This window comes from Phocoena sinus, chromosome 1 (genome assembly GCF_008692025.1).
Source record: "Phocoena sinus isolate mPhoSin1 chromosome 1, mPhoSin1.pri, whole genome shotgun sequence".
Classification (NCBI taxonomy): domain Eukaryota; kingdom Metazoa; phylum Chordata; class Mammalia; order Artiodactyla; family Phocoenidae; genus Phocoena; species Phocoena sinus.
In genome coordinates this window covers 18,680,838-18,707,850 of record NC_045763.1, presented here as the reverse complement: position 1 = coordinate 18,707,850, position 27,013 = coordinate 18,680,838, and the positions used below count along the sequence as shown (strand labels likewise).

Here is a 27,013-nt window from a genome sequence, read left to right as displayed (position 1 = left end):
GAGGGCTCCCCAAAAGACTTGTCATCAAATGAAAGGCCTCCCAGAGTGGGGTTTGCTCAGAAGGAACCTGGACTGGTTCTAGAGCCATTTCTCCACCTCCGTGTTATTGACATTGTGAGCTGAATAATTCCTGTGTCCTGCGCACGGTAGGATGTTTGGCGGCATTCTTGGCTTCCACCCACTAGATGTGAGTAGGATCCCCTCCCGGTGTGACATCTTCAGATATTGCCAGAGGTCCCCTCTGGGTGGAGTTGCTAGATAAAATATAGAATGGCCAGCTAAATATCAATTTCAGATAAACAACAAATAATTTTTAGTATATGTATGTCTCAAATATTACCATCCTAGATTTTTACTCGCTGAATCTAGTAACTCCACCTCGGGGGCAAAATCTCCTTGAGAATTACTGGCCCAGATCTATCCCTTGGGGTCTGGTGTGTGTGTGTATGGGGGTGGGGGGCATTAGGTGAAAAGATCTGATGACATAATTAAAGGCCATTACCCTAGGGGGTGAGAACTTTATTGTACTCATCTTTGTATCCCTAAGGAGAAGTAGATTCTCATTAAATATTCTAGCTCGTAACAGGTGTGAGAATAGTTTGAACTGTATCAGGTATCGGACTGGGCATTGGCTACACACTCCCTGCCCTCAGGGAGCCCATGGTCCAGCAAACATAAACTGAAAATGGTGTATGATTTGACCCACTTAGCATTTTTAGAAGATTTGACTTTGTGGTCAACATTCTAAAATTGGAAGCCACTACATAAAAGTCAGGTTTTTCTAGTATCTGTTGAAAAATGTGGGACATCTTCCAAATGCTTGGAACATCTAGCAATCGGGACTGCACTCCCAAGTAGCAAGGCTTGCCTGGAGCTGAGAGATGTGTTCCCCGTTTCCCCTGCAGTCCCCACCACTCCTTATTGCCCCCTACCAGCATCCTTCACCCATTTATGTTATCTGCCTGGTGCCTGTAGGCATTTGGATTTCAAAGCTGTAGTCTGGTGGGGAAGAGCATTAGAATGGAATGTCCTTTTAGGTGATCTGTGTAAAAAAAAAAAAAAAAATGGGTGCATTATCCCCATTTTACAGATGAAGAAACTAAGGTTTAGGGAGGTTGAGTGGATTGCTCAGGATCATAACAGCTAGGCTGGGTTGGATCCCAAATCCCATGACTCCAGGGCCTATGCCCTGGCCAGAGATCCCCATGAGAAACAATTCAACTGTAAGGGCAAGGATGTTGTGACACTGGGTACCCAGAGGGGAAGTGGTGACAGGGACGGAAGGCCAGAGCTGCCCACACTCACTCATCTGTGAGAAAGCAAAAGCAAGAGAACGCTGGTTTGAGGGCAGCAGCCCCACAGGAGCTCTGACTGGGACCCAGGGCTGGGCCTTAGACACACAACTGCCAGGACCCCTCAACGTCCAGCTGGGTCAGGGAGCTCAGCCAGGGACGACCGTGAGTAGCTTTTTCTGTTGTCTTATTTTGGGCTTCTTCCTCATTCCATAAAACCTGTGTTCTTACCTTATCCCTTCCCCCCAGGGTTGTAGGAAGCTGGGTGGGACTGCCTGGGGCCAGGGGATTGATGTTGTAGAGGACTCCTGAGGTTTTTGAGGACCAAGCCCTGGAAAGTTCAGGGCTGGTGCAGTCCTCACCCTGGGACAGGACAAGAATCGGCTCTCAGCATTCATGTCCGCCAAAGTCAGGACACAAGGTGACGATCACAGCCCGCAGAGAGCCTCGCTGTGTGCTCGATGCTGCTCTAAGGGCCTTTCATGTTTATTTAATCCTCACGATGGTCTAAACCATTCCCCACTTTACAGATGGGGGCTCAGCCACTTACCTGAAGTCATATGGGCATTAAATGAGAGCTCTGGTCTTGAACTTGGAGCATTCTGGCTCCATGGCCCACTCTTCAACCACAAGGCCCTCCTGCCTTACAAGGTACAGGCCTAAACAGCAGATGGTGGGCCAGGAAAAAACCCCAAAAGACTAAGGCTGGAAAAGACCATCTGGTGAGTCCCGGCCTTTGTTTTACAGGTGGGGAAACTGAGGCACAGAGAGATGCAGCTTGCCCGGTTGAGGCAGCTCGGTGACGTAGTGTAGTCTAGTCCACACTAGACCCAGGAGGCTAGGGGTCCACTTCCCTGGAGGTTCCACTCAGCGAACAGTAGTGTTGACAAGTGTGTTCTGGGGTCAGTGCCCAGGTGCGAACCCCAGCGCAGCCTCTAGTAGCCCTATGGCCTCAGACAAATCACTCCACTTCTCTCCCACTCAGCTTCCTCTTCTGAGAAATTTAGGTGCGGGACCGTCAGTCACAGGCTCGTGAGAGTGTCGACAGGATGGTGCCAGCGCTAGGATGGGTACCCGTGCTGGGCTCAGCAGGTGGCCGAGGTGGAGATTCTGATCTTGACTCCACCTGCTCTGGCCCTGGATTAGAGATGAGGATAAATGAGGCTGCGCGCTGTTTTTCCCTGGAATGGGCGGCATGTAGACACCTTCAGGGCATAAAGACCAGGACTGAGGTGGGGGAGGGGCTGGGGAGGAATCTGGGGATGCCTGGGAGGTGGCACCCGACAACACTGGCCCCAGCTCTGCATCCGCCTTCTGGCTCACCTCGAGACGGCCCCTAACCTGCCCTGGGGCCAAGCATCCATTTCTATCAATGAAGCATGTCCTTTATCCTTTGGCTGGTTAAGGTCAGGTTAAGGTGGGAAAATGGCAGCCCGGCTCAGCTGAGCAGAGCCCTCAGCGCCAGTCTCTTTTCTTCCCTCCTCATCTTGTTGCATCTATTAATCTTACCTCATGCTCTCAGATGTGCATAAAATGTTCTTTGATTCGTTCTTTTTTTTTTTTTTTTTTGGCTGCATTGGGTCTTCCTTGCTGCGCGCGGGCTTTCTCTAGTTGCGTTGAGCCGGGCCTACTCTTCGTTGTGGTGCGCGGGCTTCTCGTTGCGGTGGCTTCTCTTGTTGCGGAGCACGGGCTCTAGGCACGCGGGCTTCAGTAGTTGTGGTGCATGGGTCTAGTTTAGTTGCTCCGTGGCATGTGGGATCTTCCCGGACCAGGGCTCGAACCCGTGTTCCCTGCGTTGGCAGGCGGATTCTTAACCACTGCGCCACCAGGGAAGTCCCTATTCATTCTTCTTAAAGCACATTCAATAAGACTCTGAGCCCCCATCCTCCTGAACTGGTCAGTAACTGAACCTCAGTGTGTACGGAGCTTCCCCCGCCCCCACCCCCGCCCCCACCCCCCGCCTTCAAGCATCACACATCAATTCTTAGGGTCACCTGCAGAGCACAGAGTGAGAGAAGCCACCCAGGCTCCTCCTTTGGTGAATGCCCCTTGTCCAAATGGGTTGGATCCTCTGAAGTCCAGCCTGGAGCCCGGATTCTTTGCCAAGGCTCGAATCCCCTGTGTCTTGGGTTCACCCTCAGGGTATGCCACCTGGCAACTTTCCCCAGAGGTCCCACCATCTCCCCAAGGCACTTCCAGGCCAGAGCCCAGGTCCCCAACACTCAAGGAGCCATGACCTCTGGTCCCCTCCCTGTGTGGGGCCATCTCTCCTCTCTCCCCGGCTTTCGATCACAGATGCTGGCTCTTCTCTCCCCACCCACCTGGGACACCAGCTTAACCTTCTTAGGTTTTTCACAAAGGACAGGAAGAAGGGCTGTTTTCCAACAGCTTCTGCTTTCCACCCCACCCCTGCGCAAAGTCTCTGAGCCGGGAGACACCAAGGGCACTCTGAAGGGAGACAGGCTGTCCTACCCTACAGAGGAGGAAAACCAAGGCTCAAAGGCAATGGGTACTCGCTCAAGGTCACATGGCCGACGAAGAGAGGAGCCAGCGTTGGGTCCTGCTCTGCGGGTTCCAAAGCTTGTGCTGTCAGTCACTGAATCCTGTGGAAGGCCCAAGTCTCCCTCACCAATTAGTCAGGTGGCCCTGGCTGAGCCACATCACTTTTCTCAACCTCAGTCTCAACTCTAAATATGAAGCTATGGTAGCATTACCTACCTGTCTCAAAGGGGTGCCTGTTTATTTTCTGAAGTTAACATTTACTGAGCTTTCTAGCACCGTATGCTGGAGCTCTGCTAGCCCTGAAGACTTACCTCTTTCAATCCTCACAGCAGCCTGTGGGAGAGATGCTGTCACTACCCACATTTAAGAGGTGAGAAACTGAAGCTGACACGGGCTTAAGACCTTGCTCAAGTTCACACAGCTGGTCACATGCAAAGCCAAGACCCAAACCCAGGTCTGTCTGAATCCAGAACCATGGTACATCGTGGTGAGAATCAAACTGGAAAACAGTTGTGGAAAGTGCCTCCTAAGCAGTGAGGTGCAATGCAGGCTCCAGGGTCAGCCCTCTTCCAGCAGAAAAGGACAAGACCATTATTCCCTATTCCCACCATATCCTGGAGAGATAGGGTCCACAGAGCATGGGGTGTGTCCTGCCCCCACCGCCATGCAGCAAAGACCCCAAAGGAAAGAAAATAGCAGACCAGGGCAGATCAGTGGGGTAGGTCAGGTGGGGAGTGTCATTAGACCCAGGCATGGGAAGGAAAGCTGTGGGTATCCCATCCAAATGGGGAGGATGTTTGTGGGACCTCGGGCAGAAGAGACAACATTGGTGGGTTGGGCGTCCTGTGGGTTTTGCTGCTTCTCTTCTCCTCCCGCACCTGCTCCCACCTGCACAGGGGAGGCCCCTGATCTGCTCACCCAGTGAGTCAGAAGCAGCCCCTCCCACCAAAGCCCCCCTGCCTTCCTCTCTGGGGGTTGCGGCCACTCCAGAGTTCCTCTTTGAGAATCACAGCTGCATTCACAGTGTTGCCTCTGTCAGAGTTCAATGAGTCTGTCTTTTATGTGTCTCCGTGTATCTGCCTGGATCCTGGGGAATCTGATGGAGCCAAAAGCAGGAGATGGGAGCCTGCTGAGGACCAGGGGGGAGTGAGGTGCTTCATGGACCTTCTCTAAGTTGTCACATAATACTTATTGAACAAATGAGGCCACCAAGGCTCAGACACAGCAGGTAAATGGCAAAGACAAGATTCAAGCCTGGGTCTGTCTTTCCACTACTTTCCACCAGCTCTTCCCAACAGGGAAGAAGGTGTTCCAGAAGGTTCACATTATTAGAATGTTTTCAGTTTTTGAAAAATTAGTGGATAATTATTTTTCCATTTAAAAGATATTTTTCTCAGGGTGAGAGCTTCTTAAGATACATGGGAATCAGGAATTTCCTGGTGGTCCAGTGGTTAAGACTTGGCACTCTCACTGCCAGGGTCCTGGGCTCGATCCCTAGTTGGGGAACTAAGATCCTGCAAGCCACATGGCGCAGCCAAAAAAATTTTTTTTTAATAAAATAAATGGAAGAATCAAAAGCAGCAGTTAGTGGTGATGAAACAAACAATAACCTCATGACCCCCAACCAGGCTGTTCATCATTTGGCCACTGGAGTGGCTTTGGCTGATGCAAGGTTTTACACTGGTCTTATTCTTAATCTTATATTGTCTAATTTATACCTTTAATGAACCAATGATTAAAGAAAGGAATCAAAGTGAACTCTGAGGTCGAATACACAAGGAAATAGGAGAAAGAAGATGATGACTCCTCCACAGATAAGTCTCAAGATTTATCATTTGCATTTATCTGATCAAATTCCTTATATACCTTGTCATAAAAATTCTTGTGAGTTACAAAATGTTAAAAAGAGAAAATAGGGCTTCCCTGGTGGTGCAGTGGTTGAGAGTCCACCTGCCGATGCGGGGGACATGGGTTCGTTCCCCGGTCCGGGACGATCCCACGTGCCGCAGAGCGGCTGGGCCCAGGAGCCTGCGCGTCCGGAGCCTGTGCTCCGCAGCGGGAGAGGCCACAACAGTGAGAGGCCCGCATACAGCAAAAAAGAAAAAAAAAAAAGAAAAAGAGAAAATAATATGTACTCTTTCTTTCCCTGTGTTGGGCATAAAAGTAATCTATGCAAGGCAAAAGTAATCTATGCAAGGCATATGCAGAGAGGTGCTTGCAAATAGGGACCTGAGAGCTATTTTATCTTACCATACAAACATAACATTCTCTTTTAAAGTACAAATCAGATTTTTAAAAAATTTATTTATTTATGGCTGTGTTGGGTCTTCATTGCTGCGCGTGGGCTTTCTCTAGTTGAGGCGAGCACGGGCTACCCTTCATTGTGGTGCATGGGCTTCTCGTTGTGGTAGCTTCTCTTTGTTGCAGATCACAGACTCTAGGCGCACAGGCTTCAGTAGCTGTGGCACGTGGGCTCAGTAGTTGTGGTGCATGGGCTTTGTTGCTCCGCGGCATGTGGAATCTTCCCAGACCAGGGCTCAAACCCGCATCCCCTGCATCGGCAGGCAGATTCTTAACCACTGTGCCACCAAGGAAGGCCTACAAATCAGACTTTTAAGCATCAAATGCAAGAATGCAAACCCCCAGCTTATGAAAGTGATCTCACAGGGCTTGCGGGATCTTAGTTCCCCAACCAGCGATTGAACCTGGACCCCTGGCAGTGAGAGCGCTGAGTCCTACCCACTGGACCACCAGGGAATTCCCCATTTCATTCTATTTTAATGTCTATTTGGTCCCCCCATAAAACATCACTTTAAAATTTGTTCAGCAACCATGCATTTTCTTCTGTCATGAATTTAAAGCAAATCAAGCACATATGCCACTGTAAAGTGGGGAGAAGTCAAAATTTGTTTTTATATATTATGCATATAATTTAAATAAAATAAATGTTAGGGAAATTTTGGAAATAATACATTTATTAAAAATAGTACATTTGATTTAGGGGGCTTCCCTGGTGGCACAGTGGTTAAGAACCTGCCTACCAATGCAGGGGACACAGGTTGATGCCCTGGTCGGGGAAGATCCCACATGCCACGGAATGACTCAGCCTGTGAGCCACAACTACTGAGCCCACGCACCTACAGCCCGTGCTCCGCAACGAGAAAAGCCACAGCAACAAGAAGCCCGCGTAACCCAACGCAGAGTAGCCCCCGCTCGCCACAACAAAGACCCAACCCAGCCAAAAATAAATAAATTAATTAATTTAAAAAAATAGTACATTTGACTTAAAAACACTTCCTTTTTCATGGACCATAGAAAATTATGACATGGCCCAAATAATTCTCATGGGGGTTTGTAAAATTATATTTTACTGTGAAATAGTTCCTGAGTCAGGAGAGATGAGAGATGGTCTAGTCCAACCATCTCATTCTATTTTATTTTACTCTTTAAATTTTGGATATGATCCTTAAGTAATCTGGCAGAGAAAATGCACACAAAAACAATAAACATAATAGCTAACGTTTATGAGGATCTGTTAAGTGCCAGCCAGGCACTGTGTTATGTGTTTTCTACCTGCCGCCCGCCCCATTCACCCCTCGCAAGCGCCCTGAGGGGAGATAATTTCATTATTCCCATTTTACAGATGAGGACACTGAGGCTCAGGATAGTGAGGTAATTTGCCCAAGAGCCCACAGATTTAATAAGGGGGCAGAATCAGAACTCACAACTGTGACTCAAGCCTGCCTCTTAAACCTCTAACTCTTCCCTTCTTATTCTGAGCTGATCCTTACCTGTTCACCACCTCTCTTCACAGAAGCAGGAGATAGAAATCCAGGTTACCCTGCAAGTGGGTATACTGAAGGAGTCAGTATTGCTGGATCTGATCCCAAATCCTAGGCCAGAAATGGTAATGTGCTTTCCTCTTCACGGCCACGGAGGCCAGAAGCCAGACAGATCCCCAAACACACGTGAATTCATTCTATCACAAAAGCCTATTGTGGAACTTGCATGAGGGTCAGCTCCACAGATGTCTGGCCTCTCCTTATCTGTCCATGGCCTGAGTGCCCACACTAGGTTTCATTTAGCATCAGCCGCTGTCCAGCTGTCCCTGTGACCCTCCAGCCACGCTGTCACCACTCACATCTTAGTGGCCTGCAGCCCTACGACTCAGCCTCTTTACTGATGCCAGTTCCCTCAATTATACAATGGGAGTCATACCACTTCCCTCATTGGCTTGTCGTGTGGAATATACGAGTTAATGTGTAAAGGGCGCAGCATGGAGTCTGGCCCACAGTAAGTGCTCATTCAGTGTCACTTTCTGTCTTTGTCGTGAGCACTGGTGTGTTTCAAGAGCTGAGCCTCCAGGGCTCTGCGCATCATCACCCCACCACTCCCGCCTCTGCTCGGGGACCAGCCCAAATTGGAACCGCCACCCCCACTGCTGCAACCCTAGAAACAACCAGAATCAAGATTAGGGAGGGACCCCACCCTCTGGGATCTGGCCAAGCCAGGAAGAGGCAGAGCAGCCTGAAAGGAAACCACAAGGGATTCAGAATACCCACCATGCGGTTAACCTTTTCCTACTTTTTGCTATACAGAGGAGCCACCATGAAAAGTCCTCAGCATCCATTAATGGCCTCTCTGCCCCCCCTCCCCCTACCCCATTACAACGCTTTGCTTGTCTTACAGAGAGCACTTCATGGGCGGAGGGGGCTGACTGGCCACTTCTAGGTGTAATTTTAACAGTTTTAACAATGCTCCTAATCCCACCTGCTCCCCCCGCCATGCTTCCCATTGACTCCTGACCAAGCTTCCACCAGCAGCAAGTACCCCCAGGGTGAGGGGAAGCCAGAGACTCTTATCGGGCATTTACACTTTAATGATCGAGTTCCTAAAATTTTCTGTAATAGGTTTCCTTTGAAAGAGGAGGATAGGGACTTCCCTGGTGGCGCAGTGGTTAAGAATCCGCCCGCCAGTGCAGGGGATGCAGGTTTGATCCCTGGTCTGGGAAGATCCCACATGCCGCGGAGCAGCTAAGCCCGTGCGCCACAACTACTGAGCCCGCGTGCTGCAACTACTGAAGCCCACGCACCTAGAGCCCGTGCTCCACAACAAGAGAAGCCACCACGATGAGAAGCCTGCGCACCGCAACAAAGAGTAGCCCCCGCTCGCCTCAACTAGAGAAAGCCTGCTCACATCAACAAAGACCCAACGCAGCCAAAAATAAATAAATTTATTAAAAAAACAAAAAAGAAAGAGGAAGATAGGCCTTTAGTTCCTATTATCAAGATGAAGATAACCAGCACAGAATCAGAGTGAAGCCCTGAATCGTAGAGATGCTCCCTGCAGGGGCAGAACTAAGACACATGTCTTCAGACAGCATGTCAAGGTGCCCATCCTGAGACTCTGAACCCTGGGATCTGCTAAAGCAGGAAAGAGGGGCTGTAAGTACAGTAAATACTGTACTTACAGTATTTCAAGAACCACCCCCCACAAAGGATAGAGGTCCCCAGGAGAAAGCTTCAGGATCTGACTGAGGGTGATGGGCCTGGGCCTGGGTTCAAATTGGGCTTTACCCTCTGTATGACCTTGGGCAAGTCACTTCATTCCCCTGTGCTTCTATCTCCTCGTCTGTAAAAGAGGGACATGAGAAGAGCACCACCTTCCCCTCCTCGTTGTGAGGAGTAACTGAGTTTACATGCAAAGCCCAGTGCTTGGCACACAGCAAGCCACTGTCATTAAGGTACAGTCCCCCCTACCCTGCGATCCCCCTCTCGCCCATATATTCAAGGCGGGCAGGTCAGGCTCTAAAAGGCTTTCCCTATGTCCTCTTGCCACAGAAGCTTTGAGAGTCACTTTTGAAATGTTAAGCCAGGCGTGCCCTTCCTGCTGATGTATATTCTATCAGTCCGTCTTTTCCCCCATAAATCGAGCAGTTGTGTCTACTTTGAGAATCTTGAAGAAGGTAGCCCTCCCTGAGGATTTTCACAAGTGTCACAGAACTCCTTCAACCAATTCACTGGACAAATATTCCTCAAGCAGCTGCCATGGGCCAGGCAGCGTTCTAGGCCCCTGAGACGCAGCAGGGAACAAAACAGACGATGAACCCCGGATCTCTTGGAGCTGACCTGTCAATGCCCTGGCAGCTAATGGTGGTGCTGGAGGCCCTGGTTAGAGGAAATGGTCCAAGGAGGAAAGGAGGAAAAGGAGACCAGGGAAGAGACTGTTGCCCAGAGTGTGAGAAAGAACCCCGTCCCCCTCCATCCAGGCTGGCCTGCCTTCCATGGATTGGGTCTGGCACCAGCCGTAGCAGAGCAGCCTGGCTTTGGGTTCTGATTCTGCCACCTACAAGCTGTGTGACCCTGGGCAAATCCATTCAGCTGAACCTCACTTTCCTGATCTCTAAGACAGTGAGAATAAAGCATTTCTATCTGCAAGGGCAGTTTGCAGGATAAAGGAGAGAGTGCAGGTAAAATGCCTCCTGTAGTGCCTGCCACAAAGGAAGCACGGGAGACAGTGAAAAATTCATTTGCCTCACACGCTTTAACCACAACGACACATTATAACAGACTGCATGCAGAAGCAGATGAGAATCCAGCTGCCTGGCAATAAAGATATCTGCCCCCCAAAATTATTTTCATTAAAAACATGTTATTTCTATTAACATGTAACAGCTTTATTAAATATTGTTTCTAAGTTGTCAGTTTTGGTTTCTACCCAGTAGGTGTTGAAAGATGTAACCTGCAAGGAAAGCCCTTTAGGATCTGGGTAACTTTTTTTTTTTTTTTTTTTTTCGGTACTTGGGCCTCTCGCTGTTGTGGCCTCTCCCGTTGTGGAGCACAGGCTCCAGACGCGCAGGCTCAGCGGCCATGGCTCACGGGCCCCAGTCACTCCGTGGCATGTGGGATCTTCCCGGACCGGGGCACAAACCCGTGTCCCCTGCATCGGCAGGCGGACTCTCAACCACTGCGCCACCAGGGAAGCCCAGGATCTGGGTAACTTTTGAGATGGTAAAGAGGTGCTGAGCCCACGAAGTTGGAGAACTGCTGCTCCAGGCGTTCTCACTGTTAGCTCTTTTCCCACCTGACAAATCCCCGCACCCACTCCGGCCCCGCCCCAGCCCCGCCCCGGCCCCGCCCCAGCCCGCCCCAGTTGTGTGCAGTTAATTGCACAACTCACAAAATGGAAGAACCAGGTTGGAAGGGTTTTGAGATCTCATCTGGTGCAGATGGACATTCTGAGAAGGGGACCGTTCTGCCTGAGTTTCCCAGGCATCAGTTCTACCCAAAATTGGAACTGGAATCCAGACTCCTGTCTCCTTGGCCCAGGGCTCTTCTCATGATTGCAGGCTGTCAGGTACTGACTTCTTTACCGCAGCCTGGTTAATAATCCATCAGGCTCCCAGGCATATTGTCAGCTTCCTGTTCACTCAGCTCCAAAGGTCCTGACTGGATGGACTTCCTTGGTGGCGCAGTGGTTGAGAGTCCGCCTGCCGATGCAGGGGACACGGGTTCGGGTTCGTGCCCTGGTCTGGGAAGATCCCACATGCCGCGGAGCCGCTGGGCCCGTGAGCCATGGCCGCTGAGCCTGCGCGTCCGGAGCCTGTGCTCCGCAGCGGGAGAGGCCACAACAGTGAGAGGCCCGCGTACCGCAAAACAAAAACAAAACAAAACAAAACCATACAGAAGTCCTGACTGGAAACAGGATCTTCTCCCTCTGCTCACCCCCTCTCTCCTGCCTTCCTCCTTGACCACGCCCCTGCCCTCACACCAGCCCAAAGGCATAGCGGACATGGCATTGTCACTCTCATTTGTTGCCAACTAACAAAGAACTTGAGAAAGTGAGGAGAGGGACTTCCCTGGCAGCCCAGTGGTTAAGACTCTGCGCTTCCACTGCAGAGGGAGCGGGTTCCATCCCCGGTCAGGGAACCAAGAACCTGCATGCCACGTGGCATAGCAAAAAAAAAAAAAAAAAAAACTTTTTTGAGGAGAAAGCTACAATATGTGTACGTATTATATATACATACATAATCTGCCATCAGTGGCGGGCTAACTGTGTACCAGGCACTATACTGACCATGATGCTATCCCAACTAGTCCTCGTGCTTCACCACCGATGAAATGTGTACTATATGTTATTCCCATTTTACAGATGAGGAAACTGAGGAAAAGAAGTGAATGAAGTAAGTGACTTTATCCAAGGGCACAAAGCTAATATTTGGCTGAGCCAGGACTGGAAATCAGCCTGACTGGCAAATCCATGCGGATCAGGACTTCACCAGGCTGATGGGGACAGGACTAAAATCTATGCCAGCTAATAGTAGCAATGGAGGCATGACTGAGTGAAGAGGAAAAAGACAAAAAGAGAAAAGAGATGTGATTTGACCCTGGGACTAAAGACAAAAGATTGCCTGTGTCTGGTGTCACCTGGGCAGTGTCATGAATTAGATCCTGTCCTTTTATCAACTTGACTTTGTCATAACATAAAGGCTCAAGTCTGGCTTGGCCTGCCACTTGCTGTGAACTGGGGGCAAGTGACTTGGGTTCTCTAAACCCATTTGCTCAAGGAATGCTACCTGCTTCATATAATAGCCATGAGCCCTTCCCTGCTGTGCAAACTTCAAGTATGATCTGAATGTGGGCCTTATGAGTCTATTCTCTGAAAGGGAAGTTGCTAGAGTATAAGGTAGTTGAAAAGAAGAAGAAGATATTTGAAAAGACTCAACAAAACTGTCCTGTGGGCAGACTTCAGGTTTGTTAATTTACCGTGTAATGGCTTGGAGGTAAAGAATGTAAAGCAATAGGATGGGACCCTGGGTCTTCAGAGGAATGAACAAGAGCACAGGTTCCTGACGCCCACAGCCAGTCTCTTAGCAACCCTGTACCCCAATTTCCTCACTTATGAAATATTGAAAATAATAATATCAGGTTTAAATGAGATACTGAAGAGAAAGTGCTAGTGCAATGCCAAGTGCCCATCACCACTATCCTCCAATCTTCTTTTCAGATGGCAGTATGGAGGCAACAGAGAGTAAGTGACTTCTGCATAGAATTAACCAGTGCCAGAGCCAGGTTCAAACCCTGAGTATCTGCTTCTTAACTTGGGACGCTTTTCTTTCTACTACATTGTACACACGCTCTGTCGTTCAATTAGGCGGCCAAGCTACTGCTTGTTTTAAATAATTATTTCATCTGCACATCAAGAATGCTGGTATTACAGGGAAAATATTTTTGCAACTCAGAAGTAAACTTGTGAACAGTTAAAAAAAAAAAGAATTCAGGTATTAATTTCCCCAGTTACAGATGAAGAAACTGAGGCTCAGAGAGTTTGAGTAACTTGCCCCTAGGTCACACAGCCCATCAGTGGCAGAGCTGGGATTTGAACCCTGCAATGCTTCATTCCGAAGATGTGGCATTTAACCTCCGCTACAGTGGAAAGAGGATTCAGGCATCATTTAGCTCAGTTCCTCCTGGGAGAGAGGCTGGAGATGATACAGATTAATGAAGAAGGAAGGTCCAGGGAGAATGAGTGTCCAGACAGCAGGTGGTGACCCCACAGACCCCTGGGCAGGAATGATGAATGGTGAGTAGACAGCAGACTTGGGACAAAATCCTTCAACCCCACAAGGCAGATTCATGGGGACTGGGTTTCTTTGACGACCAATAGACATTTGAGAAAGGAATTGTAGAGGAGACCTCAATGATGATCTTTTGCCCCAATTCTTTAAAATACAAATGCTTTCCTAAAAGGACTGGAGGTGGCCTATGTTATGAATTAGGGCAGTGGAAATAAAAGTGAAGCACTAGAGAGACTTCTCTGGTGGTCCAGTGGCTAAGACTGCACGCTCCCAATGCAAGGGGCCCGTGTTCGATTCCTTGTCAGGGAACTAGACCCCACACGCCGCAACTAAAGATTCCACATGCCGCAAGCCACAACGAGATCCCGAGTGCCAAAACTAAGATCCGAAACAGCCAAATATATATATATATATATATATTTAATTTAAAAAAAAGTAAAAGAAAAACACTAGAAACTACTAAAAGGAGCAATAAGTGAATGAGGAACCAACCTTGAATGACCCAGCACTGCTGGCTTGTACTGCATTTAGCTCTGAGCTTCCTGGCAGCTGAGGGAAAAGGAAACACGAAAGTTTGTCTGAAGAAACCTGCTTTTTTCCTAATCGACATTTGTTCATTCATTTATTCAATAAGTTGATTTGAAGATATTTAAGAGCCTACTTTTTGCCAGGCCCTGTGCCCAAGGGCTGGAAATCCAGGAGGAAAGTACTAGAGAAATCAGCTTGGGAAATAACCCCTTTGGCAGCCCTTTGCATCTCTCCTCTAAGGCAATTTCTATACTCTCCTCGCATCGATAACTTTCTCCTGCGACTCATATCACTGGAGAAATTTTAAGTTCCTTCTTCCACATGCTGGCCCACCTCCCCTGCCAAATTCATTTTAGGAATGGCTATCCTGGTGCTCTGTTTATAAGGTTAAGGATCCTGGACAGTTGCCAACCTTCTAGTTAACTCTCTGCTTTCAACCTGCTGCTTGTGTTCCCGCCTCTTTCCGGAAGTCTGGATCTGTGGACCAGGGACACTATAGTGAGAAGCTCACAGTGAGGCTTAGGGCGCGGGAGGACTGGGACAGATGGACAATGTCTGCCATGACTTGGGAATGGGGAATGGTGGCTTGGGGGCCATCAAATTGCCTTGCTTATGTGGGCTGAGTTCCATCTCCATAGGGCTGCTTAGCTTAGCTCAGGCCCTTCATCAAAAGATCTCCACCAAGAGTCTACTGTGGGCTCTTTTTGGTGTGAGGGCGAGTAGAACACAAAGATGCCACCAATCCTTGACCCAGATTCTCCAAATTAGAAGCTCACAGTCCAGGGAGCAATATGAGGAACAGACACAAATAATGGAAGGTAGACCGTGATCCATGCATTAGGACTCAATGAGTCTCATCCTCGTAGACAGGTAAGGAGAAACCAGAGAATGCTTCCCGGAGGAGGTGGCTTTTGATATAGGGCCTGAAAAACTAAATAAGATTTGGGCAAAGGAATATGGCCCACAGCCCAAAACTCCAGAAAACTTTCTTGCAACTGCAACCAAGTGCTACCAAGCACGGAGGGGAACTAGGGGAAGAAAGGCCCCATGACACCCTTCCTATGGCTGAACACAGCACCAAGAGCCCTGCTGGGAAGCAAGTCAAGAGCCTCAACTTGGTCTATTACTAATGGATCATTCATGCAGGTCAAACAGGTTTTTTTTGGTTTTGTTTTTTTAATGTGATGGTCTGGACTTCATGGTAGTAAAGTGTCCACTGAGGATGAGTGAAAAGCTTTCTATATGCCTAAGTTCTCAGATGACAGTTGGACAAGACCAGCACAGAATCCTATACACTAATTCTACTGAGTATGTCCTGCCATTCATTAGACACATACTGTAAGCCACCATTCATTTCATAAATTTCTATCACTTGATTGCACAACAGGGTGATATGGGTAGTATTCCTCCTAGTTTACAGATGAATGAAACAGAGGCTCAGATAGGTGAAGTAACTTGCCCAAGATCACACAGCCCACAAGGTACAGAGCTGAATTTGAATCCAGGGCTGGTTGAATCCAAGTAACTTGCCCAAGATCACACAGCCCACAAGGTACAGAGCTGAATTTGAATCCAGGGCTGGTTGAATCCAAGGAGGTTTGGTTGCCAAGCCTGTGACATTGTGATCCAACATTGCGAGTTTCCCAGAGGAGACCTAAGAAGTGACCTAAGCAACCCACTTGCTTTAAAGATGAGAAAAGAAAGACCCAGACAGGAGAAAGGACCTGCCCAAAGTCACTCAGTGGCAGAACAGGGACTGGAACCCAGGCCTCCCCACTCCCAGTGAGAAATAAATATGTTGGCTCCCGGCCTCCAGTCTCAGCTTCTCACTGCACTTGTAGCGGCCACAATCAAAGGGCCAGCTCCTTCTCACTCACACGTGGTCCCCAGTGCCTTTGGGCTTTCAACACAGCCGTACAGAGGGGCCTGCTGTGACCGTGGCATGCTTTCACTTCACACTTTCAGTTCAGGTCAGTAAAACCCCCAGGCGCACCTTTTCCTGAGCAGCTTCCCGGCACTCAATGTGCGCTTCGCAGACACTCAGCAGGAGTCAGGCTCCAGGTCCTGGACACCCACTGCAGCATAGGCATGTTCTCTGGGGGAAGAGTGTCATGTAGTTTGGGGGTTTGGCATTTTTCTTAGGTGGGAAAAGCACTTGGTTGGTTGCTTCTCTTTTAATACTACATTTGTACGATGTCAAGTCACAAAATGTTTTCACACGCATCAGTGGTTCCTAATATTTGAAACTCCACTGACACGCTGATTAAAAAAAAAAAAAAATGAACCCTTTCCTCCTAACAAACGCACTGACATGAAGTCTTACCTACACTTTGAAAGGAGTGGTACCCCATCACAGCCTCCCCATGGACCTGGTTAAAGAGCCATGGGGGAGATTGCCAGCCAGTTTGGTTTTCCCAAGGAGAATCAGACAGGTCTTATCATTGTCATTTCACAATGAGAAGAGGGGCTCAGAAAGCTTTAGGGACTTGCCCAAAGTCACGTGACAAGCCATGCAGAGGTGGAACTGGAACAGTTGTGTAGCACAGCAAGCAATGAGTCTCTCTCTGCGCCGGGCGTTCAGACCAGTCCTTGCCCGGGAGGAAGGTTCATCTAGAAGCCAGAAGCTCTGACTCCAAAAGGGATTTCTATCTGCTCAGAGGGAAGGCAGACAGGGAGCTGGGTTTCCTGTTGCTCTCTGCATCCTGTTGTCGGATGTTTTCTTGTTAGGACCTCCATCCAAATGCCTGCATTTCCTGGCCTTACTTAATTTGCACAATAACCATAGGTTGGTGGCCACGCCAGGCCTGGGTGAGGCACAAATACCAGCCACCACCACCCCGGCATCCCTCTTCTAGGCTGGACTCTGCGTGGGGTAAGCCATTCTCTGATGGTGGGGGGCTGTTTTCTAAGGGAAATATGGCAAGAGAGTTGGAGGGGGATGAGACTGGGGCTGCAGGGGTGCAGGGAGGAAGCTTCCAGAAGTGGGAGGGTGGATATGGGAGCTGAGAAAGGCTTACACTGTCTCTTATTCATGTCCAGGGCTGAGAACTCGGCTAGCACCATTTCCTGTCTCACTCTGGGGTGGCCTTGGCAACATTCAGCAAAGGGCATCCATCTCAGGGAAACACTCCTTTTCAGCTTTTCGAAATAGGGTCACTTCTATGCTTACAGCACGAGGGTTTTGATTGTGGTTTGGGGGATGTGTTCCAGCTCTGCTGCTGATTTGTTGGGTGATCTTAGAAAATTACATCCCCACCCTTAGACTGTTTCCTTGATGGTAAAATGACAGAGGTGGATTAGATGAGAGGTTTTCAATCTGTTCCTTAGAGCCTGAGGGCTCCACAGAGGAATCTGGGCTGCCTGGAAGAGAGGACAATAGGTGACATGAATTCAGATTTTTACCTGATTTATGAATAGGTGTTCCATTGATGGTAAAAAGCATTCTGCTGTCTTAAAATTTAAAAAACACTGGATTATAAGAGCTGCCACTTATTAAGCTCATATAATGCTCCAGGCACATTACTGTCAACAGCCTCACTAAGCAGGTTGAATTATCCCATTTGAAGATGCTCCCAATAATAATAAGCACTTCCATATGTTATATTAATTTACTGAAATCCTCACAAAAACCCATTTTACAGATGAGAAATGGGAAAACAGAGGCATTAGGTATCTTGAACAAGGTCACCAGGCTAGGATTTGAACCTACCCTGTGTGTTCCCCTCCCCCTAGCACTCTTACTTGGGATCTACACATCGGCAACAGCCGCTTTCCATCCACATGGGTTTCATTCATTAAGCAGTTTTTGTTTGTTTGTTTTGGCCCCGCTGCGGCTTGTGGGATCTTAGTTCCCCAACCACGGATCGAACCTGGGCCCTCGGTAGTGAAAACGCAGAGTCCTAACCACTGGAATTCCCCCATTAAGCAGTTTTTTAGCACCGACTAGGTAGCAGGCATTGTGCAAGGCACAGAAGACCCAGAAATAATGAAGGCTCAGTTCCTGACATTGACGAGCTGTGCATCCTCCTCCAAGTAGTTTAACATCTCTGAGCTTCCATTATCTATGAAATAACAATAACCACAATTCCTATATCAGAGGTTGTGTGGATTACTTTAGGTTGTGGCTGAAAAAATATTTTGTAGAAGTTAAATTGCATACAAATGTTGGTTGGTGCAGTTATCAACCTGGTTGGAGAAAAGACTAATCAAAACTGGTTATGATGTATACAGAGTAAGTCTAGGAACTTGGTGTGTGACTGCGTGGTCGTGGAAGCTTTCACTGGGCGAAAGACAAGTCCAGAAAAAAGATGAGCCAGGGAGAGGAACCCCTGGGGCAAGGGTGCAAGAAAGCAGAACTATCTGAGGAATGGTGAGGCGACCAGTTGAGCCCGACTGGGGCTGCCTACAGCAGCTGCAAAGGAATACTTCGGACCTTGCCTTGCTGCCACCAGACAGTACAGCACGTTGGGGTGGGCTAGTGCTGTCCCATGAGCCCCTTGTCATTTAAAACGTTCTAGTACCCACAAAATTAAAAAATAGTGGGATAGGGAGGGTTGGAGGGAGACGGAAGAGGGAGGAGATATGGGGATATATGTATATGTAGAGCTGATTCACTTTGTTATAAAGCAGAAACTAACACACCATTGTAAAGCAATTATACCCCAATAAAGATGTTAAAATAAATAAGTAAATAAAAAGAAACGCCCCCCCCAAAAAAAGAAACGGGTGAAATAAATGTTTTTATTTAGCCCAATATATCATTTCGACTGGTAATTAATATAAAAACATTACTAATGGGGCTTCCCTGGTGGCGCAGTGGTTGAGAGTCCGCCTGCCAATGCAGGGGACACGGGTTCGTGTCCCGGTCCGGGAAGATCCCACATACCGCGGAGCGGCTGGGCCCGTGAGCCATGGCCGCTGAGCCTGCGCGTCCGGAGCCTGTGCTCCGCAACTGGAGAGGCCACAACAGTGAGAGGCCCGCATACCGCAAAAAAAAAAAAAAAAAAAACATTACTAATGAGCTATGTTACCTTCTTTTTTCCATACTGTCTTTGAAATCTGGTGTGTATTTTACACTCATGGCATATCTCCGTTCAGACTAACCACATTTATGGTGCAGGTATAGACAGAACTGGAGTTGAACCCCAGTTCTCAACTCTTAAATAACTAGGTCATCCTGAGCAGGTTCCAAATTAAGAGCAGTTCAGTGAAGTGTCGAGCTCTCTTCTAAATATATTTTATGTATTAATTCACTTAATCCTTATAACGTGAATTATCTATAATGGTGGGTTACCATCATTATCGCCATTTTATAGATAAGGAAATGGAGTGAGTACAGGGAGCCCAAACAGCTTATCATTCCTAAATCTTCTTCCGCTCTAAAATGAGCATAATCACACCCACCCTGGAGGTTACTGTGAGGAGAGACGTGAAAACGCAGCGAAGGTCTTCTCACCCAGACACACCAGGAAACCGCTGCTTGGGAACCACAGACCGCTCTTGTCCCAACTCCCACTCCCTGATAACCTCTAGCAAGACCAGAAGTAGGGTGAGGAGAGCGAGGCCCTCACCATGGGCACAAAATTTAAATGGGTGCCAAAAAATTATAATAAATTCTGTTTTGAGTGTAAATAAAATATTTAAACCTTATAAAATGCTGTTGTGAGTTTTAATGACCTACTTTTCCATTTTTCAAAAGTAACTACTTTTTAGTGTTTTAGTGTTTAATGTTTGGAGGGGGGAAAAAAAGCCAGTAAAGATACAGGGAGGGGCTTCCCTGGTGGCGCAGTGGTTGAGAGTCCGCCTGCCGATGCAGGGGACACGGGTTCGTGTCCCGGTCCGGGAGGATCCCACATGCCGCGGAGCGGCTAGGCCCGTGAGCCATGGCCGCTGAGCCTGCGCGTCCAGAGCCTGTGCTCCGCAACGGGAGAGGCCACAACAGTGAGAGGCACGCGTACCGCAAAAAAAAAAAAAAAAAAAAAAAAGAATACAGGGAAATGTCTACATAGAGGAACACATTTTTTCCCTTTGCCTCAAGCAAGACATTGCTTTCTAGTCTAGTCCGGGGAAAAAACCTGCACTCGCTCCTGCTTCTCTAGTTCCTCTGCCACTGTCCGCGAGTTCTCTTCTCTCTATCTACTCTATAAATCCTCTACATTCTCCTAAGGGACTGGACTTTTGGCTCAATGATGTGATGTTAGCATTTATCCCTGTTGACACATATAGTTCTAGTTCATTTTTACTGTTTCATTTATTTCTGTGTATGGATGTACTATAATTTATCTATGCATTTTGCAATTGATGGACTTTTGGTGGTGGTGGTGATGGTGGTTTTCTTTTGCTATTTCAAAAATGTTGATTGTACATGTCTCCTTGGGCGCATTTTCAGGAGCGGAATTGGTGCATCTCAGGGCAGTGGCTCATCTTCAACTTCACTAGATTTTGCCAAACTGCTCTCCACAGTGTTTGCCCCAACTTACACCCCCATCACAGTGCTGACCATTCGCACTCCACATCCTCTCCAGTACTCGATATTGTCAGATTCATCTTTTTGCTGATCTGATGGGAGTGAAACTTGCCTTTCTGTGGATGCTATTGAGGTTAAACATCTTTTTAAAGGATTATTGACCATTTCTCTTTCATGCCTGATATTTTTCTTATTTGTAGGTTCTCTCCTTCATCTTAAGTAATCTTGCCTGAGGTTTGTCTGTTTTATGATCTTTTCAAAGAACTAGTTTCGGTCTTTGTCAGGGCTTCTTATTCTCTGTTGTTTTACCATGTCATCAGTTTCTGCTCTTATTATTTCTGCCTTCTGCCTTCTTTGTATTTTTGCTGTTGCTCTTTTTCTAATTTCATGAGTTGGATGTTTAGCTCATGAGTCTTTTTTCTTTTCTAATATGAGCACGTAGGCCTATAAATTTCCCTTTCAGTACTACTCAGATGCATCCCACTCATTTTAATATGTTATAATTCTAAGAATTTTCTCATTTCCTTTATGATTTTTTGGCTCAGGAATTATTCAGGAGCTTCAAACCTGTGAAGTTTGTTAGTTACATTTTTTAAGTTCTTGATTTCTAAATAAATTGCACTGTGGTCAGAGAACATGGTTTGTATGTTACAGATTATTTAAAGTTTGTTGCAATTTACTTTTCACCTAAGACAAGACCAGTTTTGGTAAATGTCCACATTTGCTTGAAAACAATGAGTATTCTTTAATTATTGGGTGCTGAGTTCCATATATGACTATTAGATCAAACTTATTAATTGCATGTTCAAATCTTATATATCACATTAATTAGTATATTGTCTGCTTAATTTGTTAACTTCTGAGAGAGGAATGCTAAAAATCACTGACTATTCAATTTCACAAATATTTGTTGAGTATCTACTATGTACCAAAAACTATTCTAAAGCCTTATATGAGTGAACAAAATAGTCAGTTCCTTGACCTTATGGAACTTAAATTCTAGTGGAACAGATAATAAACAATAAAGATTATGTAGGGTAAATTATATGTTAGAAGGTGATTAGTGATATGGAAAAAATAAAATATAGAGCAGAGTAAGGGGGACCAGATGAGCAGGAGGGTGGGGTGAGCTACAGTTTTAAATACGATGATAGGGTAGATGTCTTTGAAAAGGCAAAATTTGAGCCACAACTTGAAGAAGGTGAGATTGACCCATGCATAGAAAAGAGTGTTCTGGAAGAGGGAACAACTACTGCAAAGGCCCCGTGGGGGGGCGGGGGGGAGTACCCATTAGTAAGCCAGTGTGGCTAAAGCTAGTTGACCAAGGGAAGCATGGTTAGTAGGGAGGTCAGAGAGTCAATGGGGCCAGAACACATACAGCCTTCTAGGCCACTGTTAGTACTTTAGCTTTTACACTGAATGGAACGGGTGCTGTGTGGGGTTTGGGACAGAGGAATGACATATTTGAAAAGGATCTGACATATTTTAAAAAGATCACCTTGGCTGTTGTACTGAAATTAGACAGGCCTGGTTAAAAGCAGGGAGTCAGTTAGGAAGCTATTGTAGTAAACCAAGTAAGAGATTATGCCTGATTTTTAAAATCCTAAATTAGATCAATACCTTTACTCACTTCCTAAGTAAAGCTTCAACTCTATTCATCTCTCTTGCCTTGTGTTACTGTCATTCACAATTTTACTTCCACTTTGTTTTTATACCCTCCAAATCAGTCTCAGTCATCATTATTGTTGCTTTATACGTATTTTTTTATTTACTCATACATTTATCAATTTATTTGTTCACAATTCCTGCTTGCCTTTCTGTTCTTCCCTCTGTGAAGAATTTCCTTCTTCTAATGGCATATGCTTTAGACTTCCTTCAGTGAGAGTCTGTTAGTGGACAATTCTACTTGTATTTCTTTATTTTGAGTGATAGTGTAGCTTTTTTCCCTCTATCTTCTGGCTATTATTACTGTTATTGGAAAATCTGCTTTTAAATTTAATTGTGATTCCTTTGCCTTTTCTCTCTGATTGTTTTGAATTTTTTCTTTGTCTTTGGTATTCTGAAGTTGTATTATGCTATATGTGAATGTGGAATTCTTTTTCTGTTTGTTTGGTTTTTGCTGGTTGGTTGGTTTTGGTTTTGGCCCTGCTGTGTGGCTTGTGGGATCTTTGCTCCCCGACCAGGGATCGAACTCCGGCCCTGGCAGGGCAAGCGCCAAGTCCTAACCACTGGACAACCAGGGAATTCCCACTGGTTTGTTTTTAAAATTCTGTTCAACACATGACTATATATAAAATAGATAAATAACAAAGTCCTACTGTATAGCACAGGGAACTATATTCAATATCTTGTAATAACCTATAATGGAAAAGAATCTGAAAAAGTATATATATATATATATATATAAACTGAATCACTTTGCTGTACACCTGAAACTAACAGAACGTTGTAAATCAACTATACTTCAGTTTAAAAAAAAAATTATGCTCAAAGTTCACTGTGATTTCTGAATCTGAAGAGTCATGTCCAGGAGAATTCTGGGCAATTCTCCACTAGCATCTCTTTGAATATGGCCTCCTCAATGCCCACCACCAATTTTATTCTTCCCTTCTGAAACTCCAGTTAGATATATTTTAAACCTTCTCTTTCAATTCTTCCTGTCTCTTAACCTCTCTTTCATATTTCCCATCTCTCTATCTCCGTGTGCTGCATTTTGAGAAGTTTCTTCAGATCCACCTTCTAGATCAAAGCTTTTCAGCTAGTCTCTTCTGCTCTTTAACCTACCCTTAAGGGTTACTGTTTTCAATGACTTCATTTTTCACTTCCAGAAATTCTACTTGATTCTTTTTCAATTCTGCCTAGTCTCTCATTAGGTAATCATGGTTTTGATACCTTATTGTTTAATCATATTAAACATATTCGGACTTCCCTGGCGGTCCAGTGGTTAAGGCTCCGTGCTTCCAATGCAGGGGGGGTGTGGGTTCAATCCCTGGTCAGAACTAAGATTCCACATGCCGTGCAGCCAAAACAAAAAAACAAACAAAAGCTTATAAACATATTCTATAACATAAACCCAAGAATTGTATGAATTCTTGGAAGTCTAATTCTACTGTCTGACATTTCTGCTAACTCTTGTTCATGTTTCCTTGTGCATTTTGTAAGTTTGCATTGTGAGCTCAAATTCCATGGGCCTTTATATGTGGAAATCTTGTGTGACCTGGATACGAGAGTATATCCCTCTAGAGAAGGGTGCCCTGTTTGTTTTTCTCAATATTTAGGACATTCTTATACTAAGAATGATTCATTACCTGACATTCAAATTTATCTGGACTCCTATAGTTTGTCTGGCAAATCTACTGGTGTGAAACCCAAGTCTTGTCTCCCATCCCTAAACAGTTGTTAAAACTTCAGCATCTTACTTACCAAAACTGGCAAACAAAACAAAATAAAACATCAATGCAAAAAACCCTCCACCAGATCACTCTGGATTCCATTTCTTCTTGGTTTTGATTTCCTCTCGGTTTTTGACCCTTGGAGATTTCCTTACTTTCAAAGGGAAGTCTTAGATGTAGTTTTCCGGTTTTTTAAAAAAGACCAAAAAAGGCAGGTCACTTTTATTTTATTTCTTATTTTATTTTATTGAGGTGTAATTGACATGTAACATTATACTAGTTTCAGGTATACAACATAATGATTTGATATTTGTATACACTGTGAAATGATCACCACAGTAAGTCATTAACATTCGTTACCACACATAGCTGCAAATTTATTTTCTTATGATGAGAACTTTTAAGATCTATTCTCTTAGCAACTTTCAAATACAGTATTAGTAACTATAGTCACCATGTTGTACGTACATTCCCAAGACTTACTTATTTTATAATTGGAAGCTTGTACCTTTGACTACCTTTACCCATTTCACCCCCCGACCCCCAACCCCTGCATCTGGCAACCACAAAGCTCTTCTCTGTATCTATGAATTAGTTGTTTTTGTTTTTCAGTTCCACATGTAAGTGAGATCATATGGTTTGCAGGTCACTTCTGCTTCTTGAATTCCCACATGCCTCTCCTAAGGCAACCAGTACAGACCTAGCACCCCACTAGGATGAAGAAAGGGTAACATAGAGAGAAACCAATATAAATCGCTGTGTCAACATATGATCCATCGCACAGGTAAAGTGTTTGGTTAGAGTCGGTGATTGTATGAGGTCATTATTGCGCTGATTGAAAAAGAACTCATTTCTTCTTCTCATTGTACTACAGCAAAGGCTTCTTGGTAAGCCCGGCAGAAGCCGAGGGACCCAACCCATGGAGATATGCTGGAAGATACAGGCAGCCAATGGCTCCACTGATGGCTTGGATTTCAACCCCATGAAGGATTACATGATCCTGAGCAGTTCCCAAAAGATAGCTATCGCGGTGCTGTGCACCTCTCTGGGCATACTAAGCGCCCTGGAGAATCTGGTGGTGCTCTACCTGATCCTGTCCTCACACCGGCTCCGCAGGAAGCCCTCGTACCTGTTCATTGGCAGCTTGGCTGGGGCTGACTTTCTGGCCAGTGTGGTCTTTGCCTTCAACTTTGTAAATTTCCACGTCTTCCATGGCGTTGATTCCAAAGCTGTCTTCCTGCTGAAGATTGGCAGCGTGACTATGACCTTCACGGCCTCTGTAGGCAGCCTGCTGCTGACTGCCATAGACCGCTACCTCTGTCTGCGCTACCCACCTACATACAAAGCCCTACTCACCCGTGGGAGGGCACTGGTGACCCTGGGCATCATGTGGGTCCTCTCAGCATTGGTTTCCTCTCTGCCTCTCATGGGATGGACTTGCTGTCCCAGGCCCTGCTCTGAGCTTTTCCCCCTGATTCCCAATGACTATCTGCTGGGCTGGCTCCTGTTCATTGCTGTCCTCTTCTCTGGCATTATCTATACCTACGCACATGTCCTCTGGAAGGCCCGTCAGCACGTAGCCAGCTTGGCTGAGCACCGGGACAGGCAAGTGCTCGGAATGGCCCGGATGAGGCTGGATGTGTGGTTGGCCAAGACCTTGGGGGTGCTGCTGGCTGTGCTCTTCATATGCTGGGTCCCGGTACTGACCCTCATGGTCTACAGCCTGGCCACCACTCTAAGCAAACAGGTCAAGAAGGTCTTTGCCTTCTGCTCCTTGCTCTGCCTTGTCAACTCCATGGTCAACCCCATCATCTACGCCCTGCGGAGTGGGGAGATCCGCTCCTCTGCCCACCACCGCTTGGCCCACTGGAAGAAGTGCCTGAGGGGCCTCGGGCCTGAAGGAAAAGAAGAGTTCCCGAGGTCCTCAGTCACTGAGACAGAGGCTGATGTGAAAATCACCCCAGGGCCAGATTCCAGAGAGCTGTACTGCTCTAATCACTAATAAAGTCACCTTCACAATTTTAAATAAGCCAAGTCAGAAATCATTTCAATCCCTGGAGGAGAGTGTCTTTGATCCTCTCATCTTACTTGAACTAGCCCCAAAGGCCTGGACACTTACCCCTTTTCACTGAGTGTTGGCACTGACCCCTGGAGGGTAACCTGGCCACGCCTGTCTGCACACAGTCTGTTGGGTAGCCAGGCCCTGTGAGGGGCAGCAAGGTGGGCAGGAGGTGGGAGGCCTGGGACAGGCTCATTGCAGGTCAGGACAACCTTCCCAACAAGACGGCTTAGTCCCTGCATTCTCTAGAGACCACGGGAGCCAAGCGGAGCCTTCAGGCTCAGCAGTAAAGGGCCTGGAGGAAGTCTGGGAAGAATGGCTCACTCTCCTGGGATCTCAGGATGGCTGGCTAGCCCTTCTTCCTGTTTAATTGTTGGGTCCACCTTGGTTCTAGAGCTATGAAAGGCCCTACCTGCAGGCCACCCTTTCCCACAGAGGACCAAGAACTGCAATGCAATGAGGACCTAGGATGTTGATCCACCTTTTGCAGAGATAACTGACAAGCCTCCAGTTCAGGGCATCTTATCATTATGACACCGGCCCTCTCCGACACCCTGATAATCCCCACTCACAACCACTGTGTCCTCCTAGGTATGTGGGGAATACAGAGGAGACTGGGATCGCTTGAGATGCAGATTGGTTTTGTGAAGACCTATTTGACGGTACCACTGGAAGCAGGCAGTGTCCCAGGCTAACCCAACTCCAAAAAAAAGGAAGATATTCACAGGGATTTTATAAATCCCCGAATTGTTCCCTGTCATCCCTCAATTCAGCCCCTTTGTCTCCTCCACCCTCATGCCCTATAATGAATAATAAACAGAGCAAGTGGGAGGAGGGGGAAATTCCCTTACTATGTGCCAGGTGTGGTTCTGACATCCCACAGTCCATCATCTCCAGCAAGGATTCAGCCCCATACTTTTGGAGATCCCAGGACACCCATATCTTACATATCAGGGAGGCTAGGTTCCTACCAAAGGGGCTTAAAGCAGTAGGCAAGAGAAACTGTTGATGGTGTGGAGGACTGCAGAGGAATCCTAACGCAATTATTTGGAGCTACAGATGGAATAAAAGGAAAGATATTGATTAAGCGTGTCTTCATTTAATACTTACAAGACAAGGTGTTCACTGTTCATTCATTCATCCACCCACCTCACAAATATGCGCCAGGCTCTGTGCTAGGTCCTGGGTGTCCAGCCG

At 46.8% G+C, this 27,013-nt stretch overlaps 1 protein-coding gene across 3 annotated transcripts; it reads left to right on the top strand.

Annotated features, from left to right (window-relative positions):
- Window positions 1-1,300: 1,300 nt before the first annotated feature.
- CNR2 (cannabinoid receptor 2) lies at window positions 1,301-27,013 on the top strand. Of its 3 annotated transcripts, XM_032640236.1 has the most exons (4): window positions 1,301-1,457; window positions 11,946-15,380; window positions 15,452-16,771; window positions 24,632-27,013. In XM_032640236.1, the coding sequence occupies exon 4, from the start codon at window positions 24,677-24,679 to the stop codon at window positions 25,757-25,759; it is 1,083 nt and encodes a 360-aa protein (XP_032496127.1). In that variant the 5' UTR covers window positions 1,301-1,457; window positions 11,946-15,380; window positions 15,452-16,771; window positions 24,632-24,676; the 3' UTR covers window positions 25,760-27,013. The 3 variants fall into 3 exon arrangements, with proteins under 3 accessions (XP_032496127.1, XP_032496119.1, XP_032496110.1); XM_032640228.1 differs by lacking the exons at window positions 11,946-15,380; window positions 15,452-16,771 and adding an exon at window positions 24,403-24,541 and having other exon boundaries at window positions 24,632-27,012; XM_032640219.1 differs by lacking the exons at window positions 11,946-15,380; window positions 15,452-16,771 and having other exon boundaries at window positions 24,632-27,010.

Bases quoted from the DNA above. Each gene is read 5' to 3' on its own strand.
- CNR2 (XM_032640236.1), top strand. From the start codon at position 24,677: ATGGAGATATGCTGGAAGATACAGGCAGCCAATGGCTCCACTGATGGC.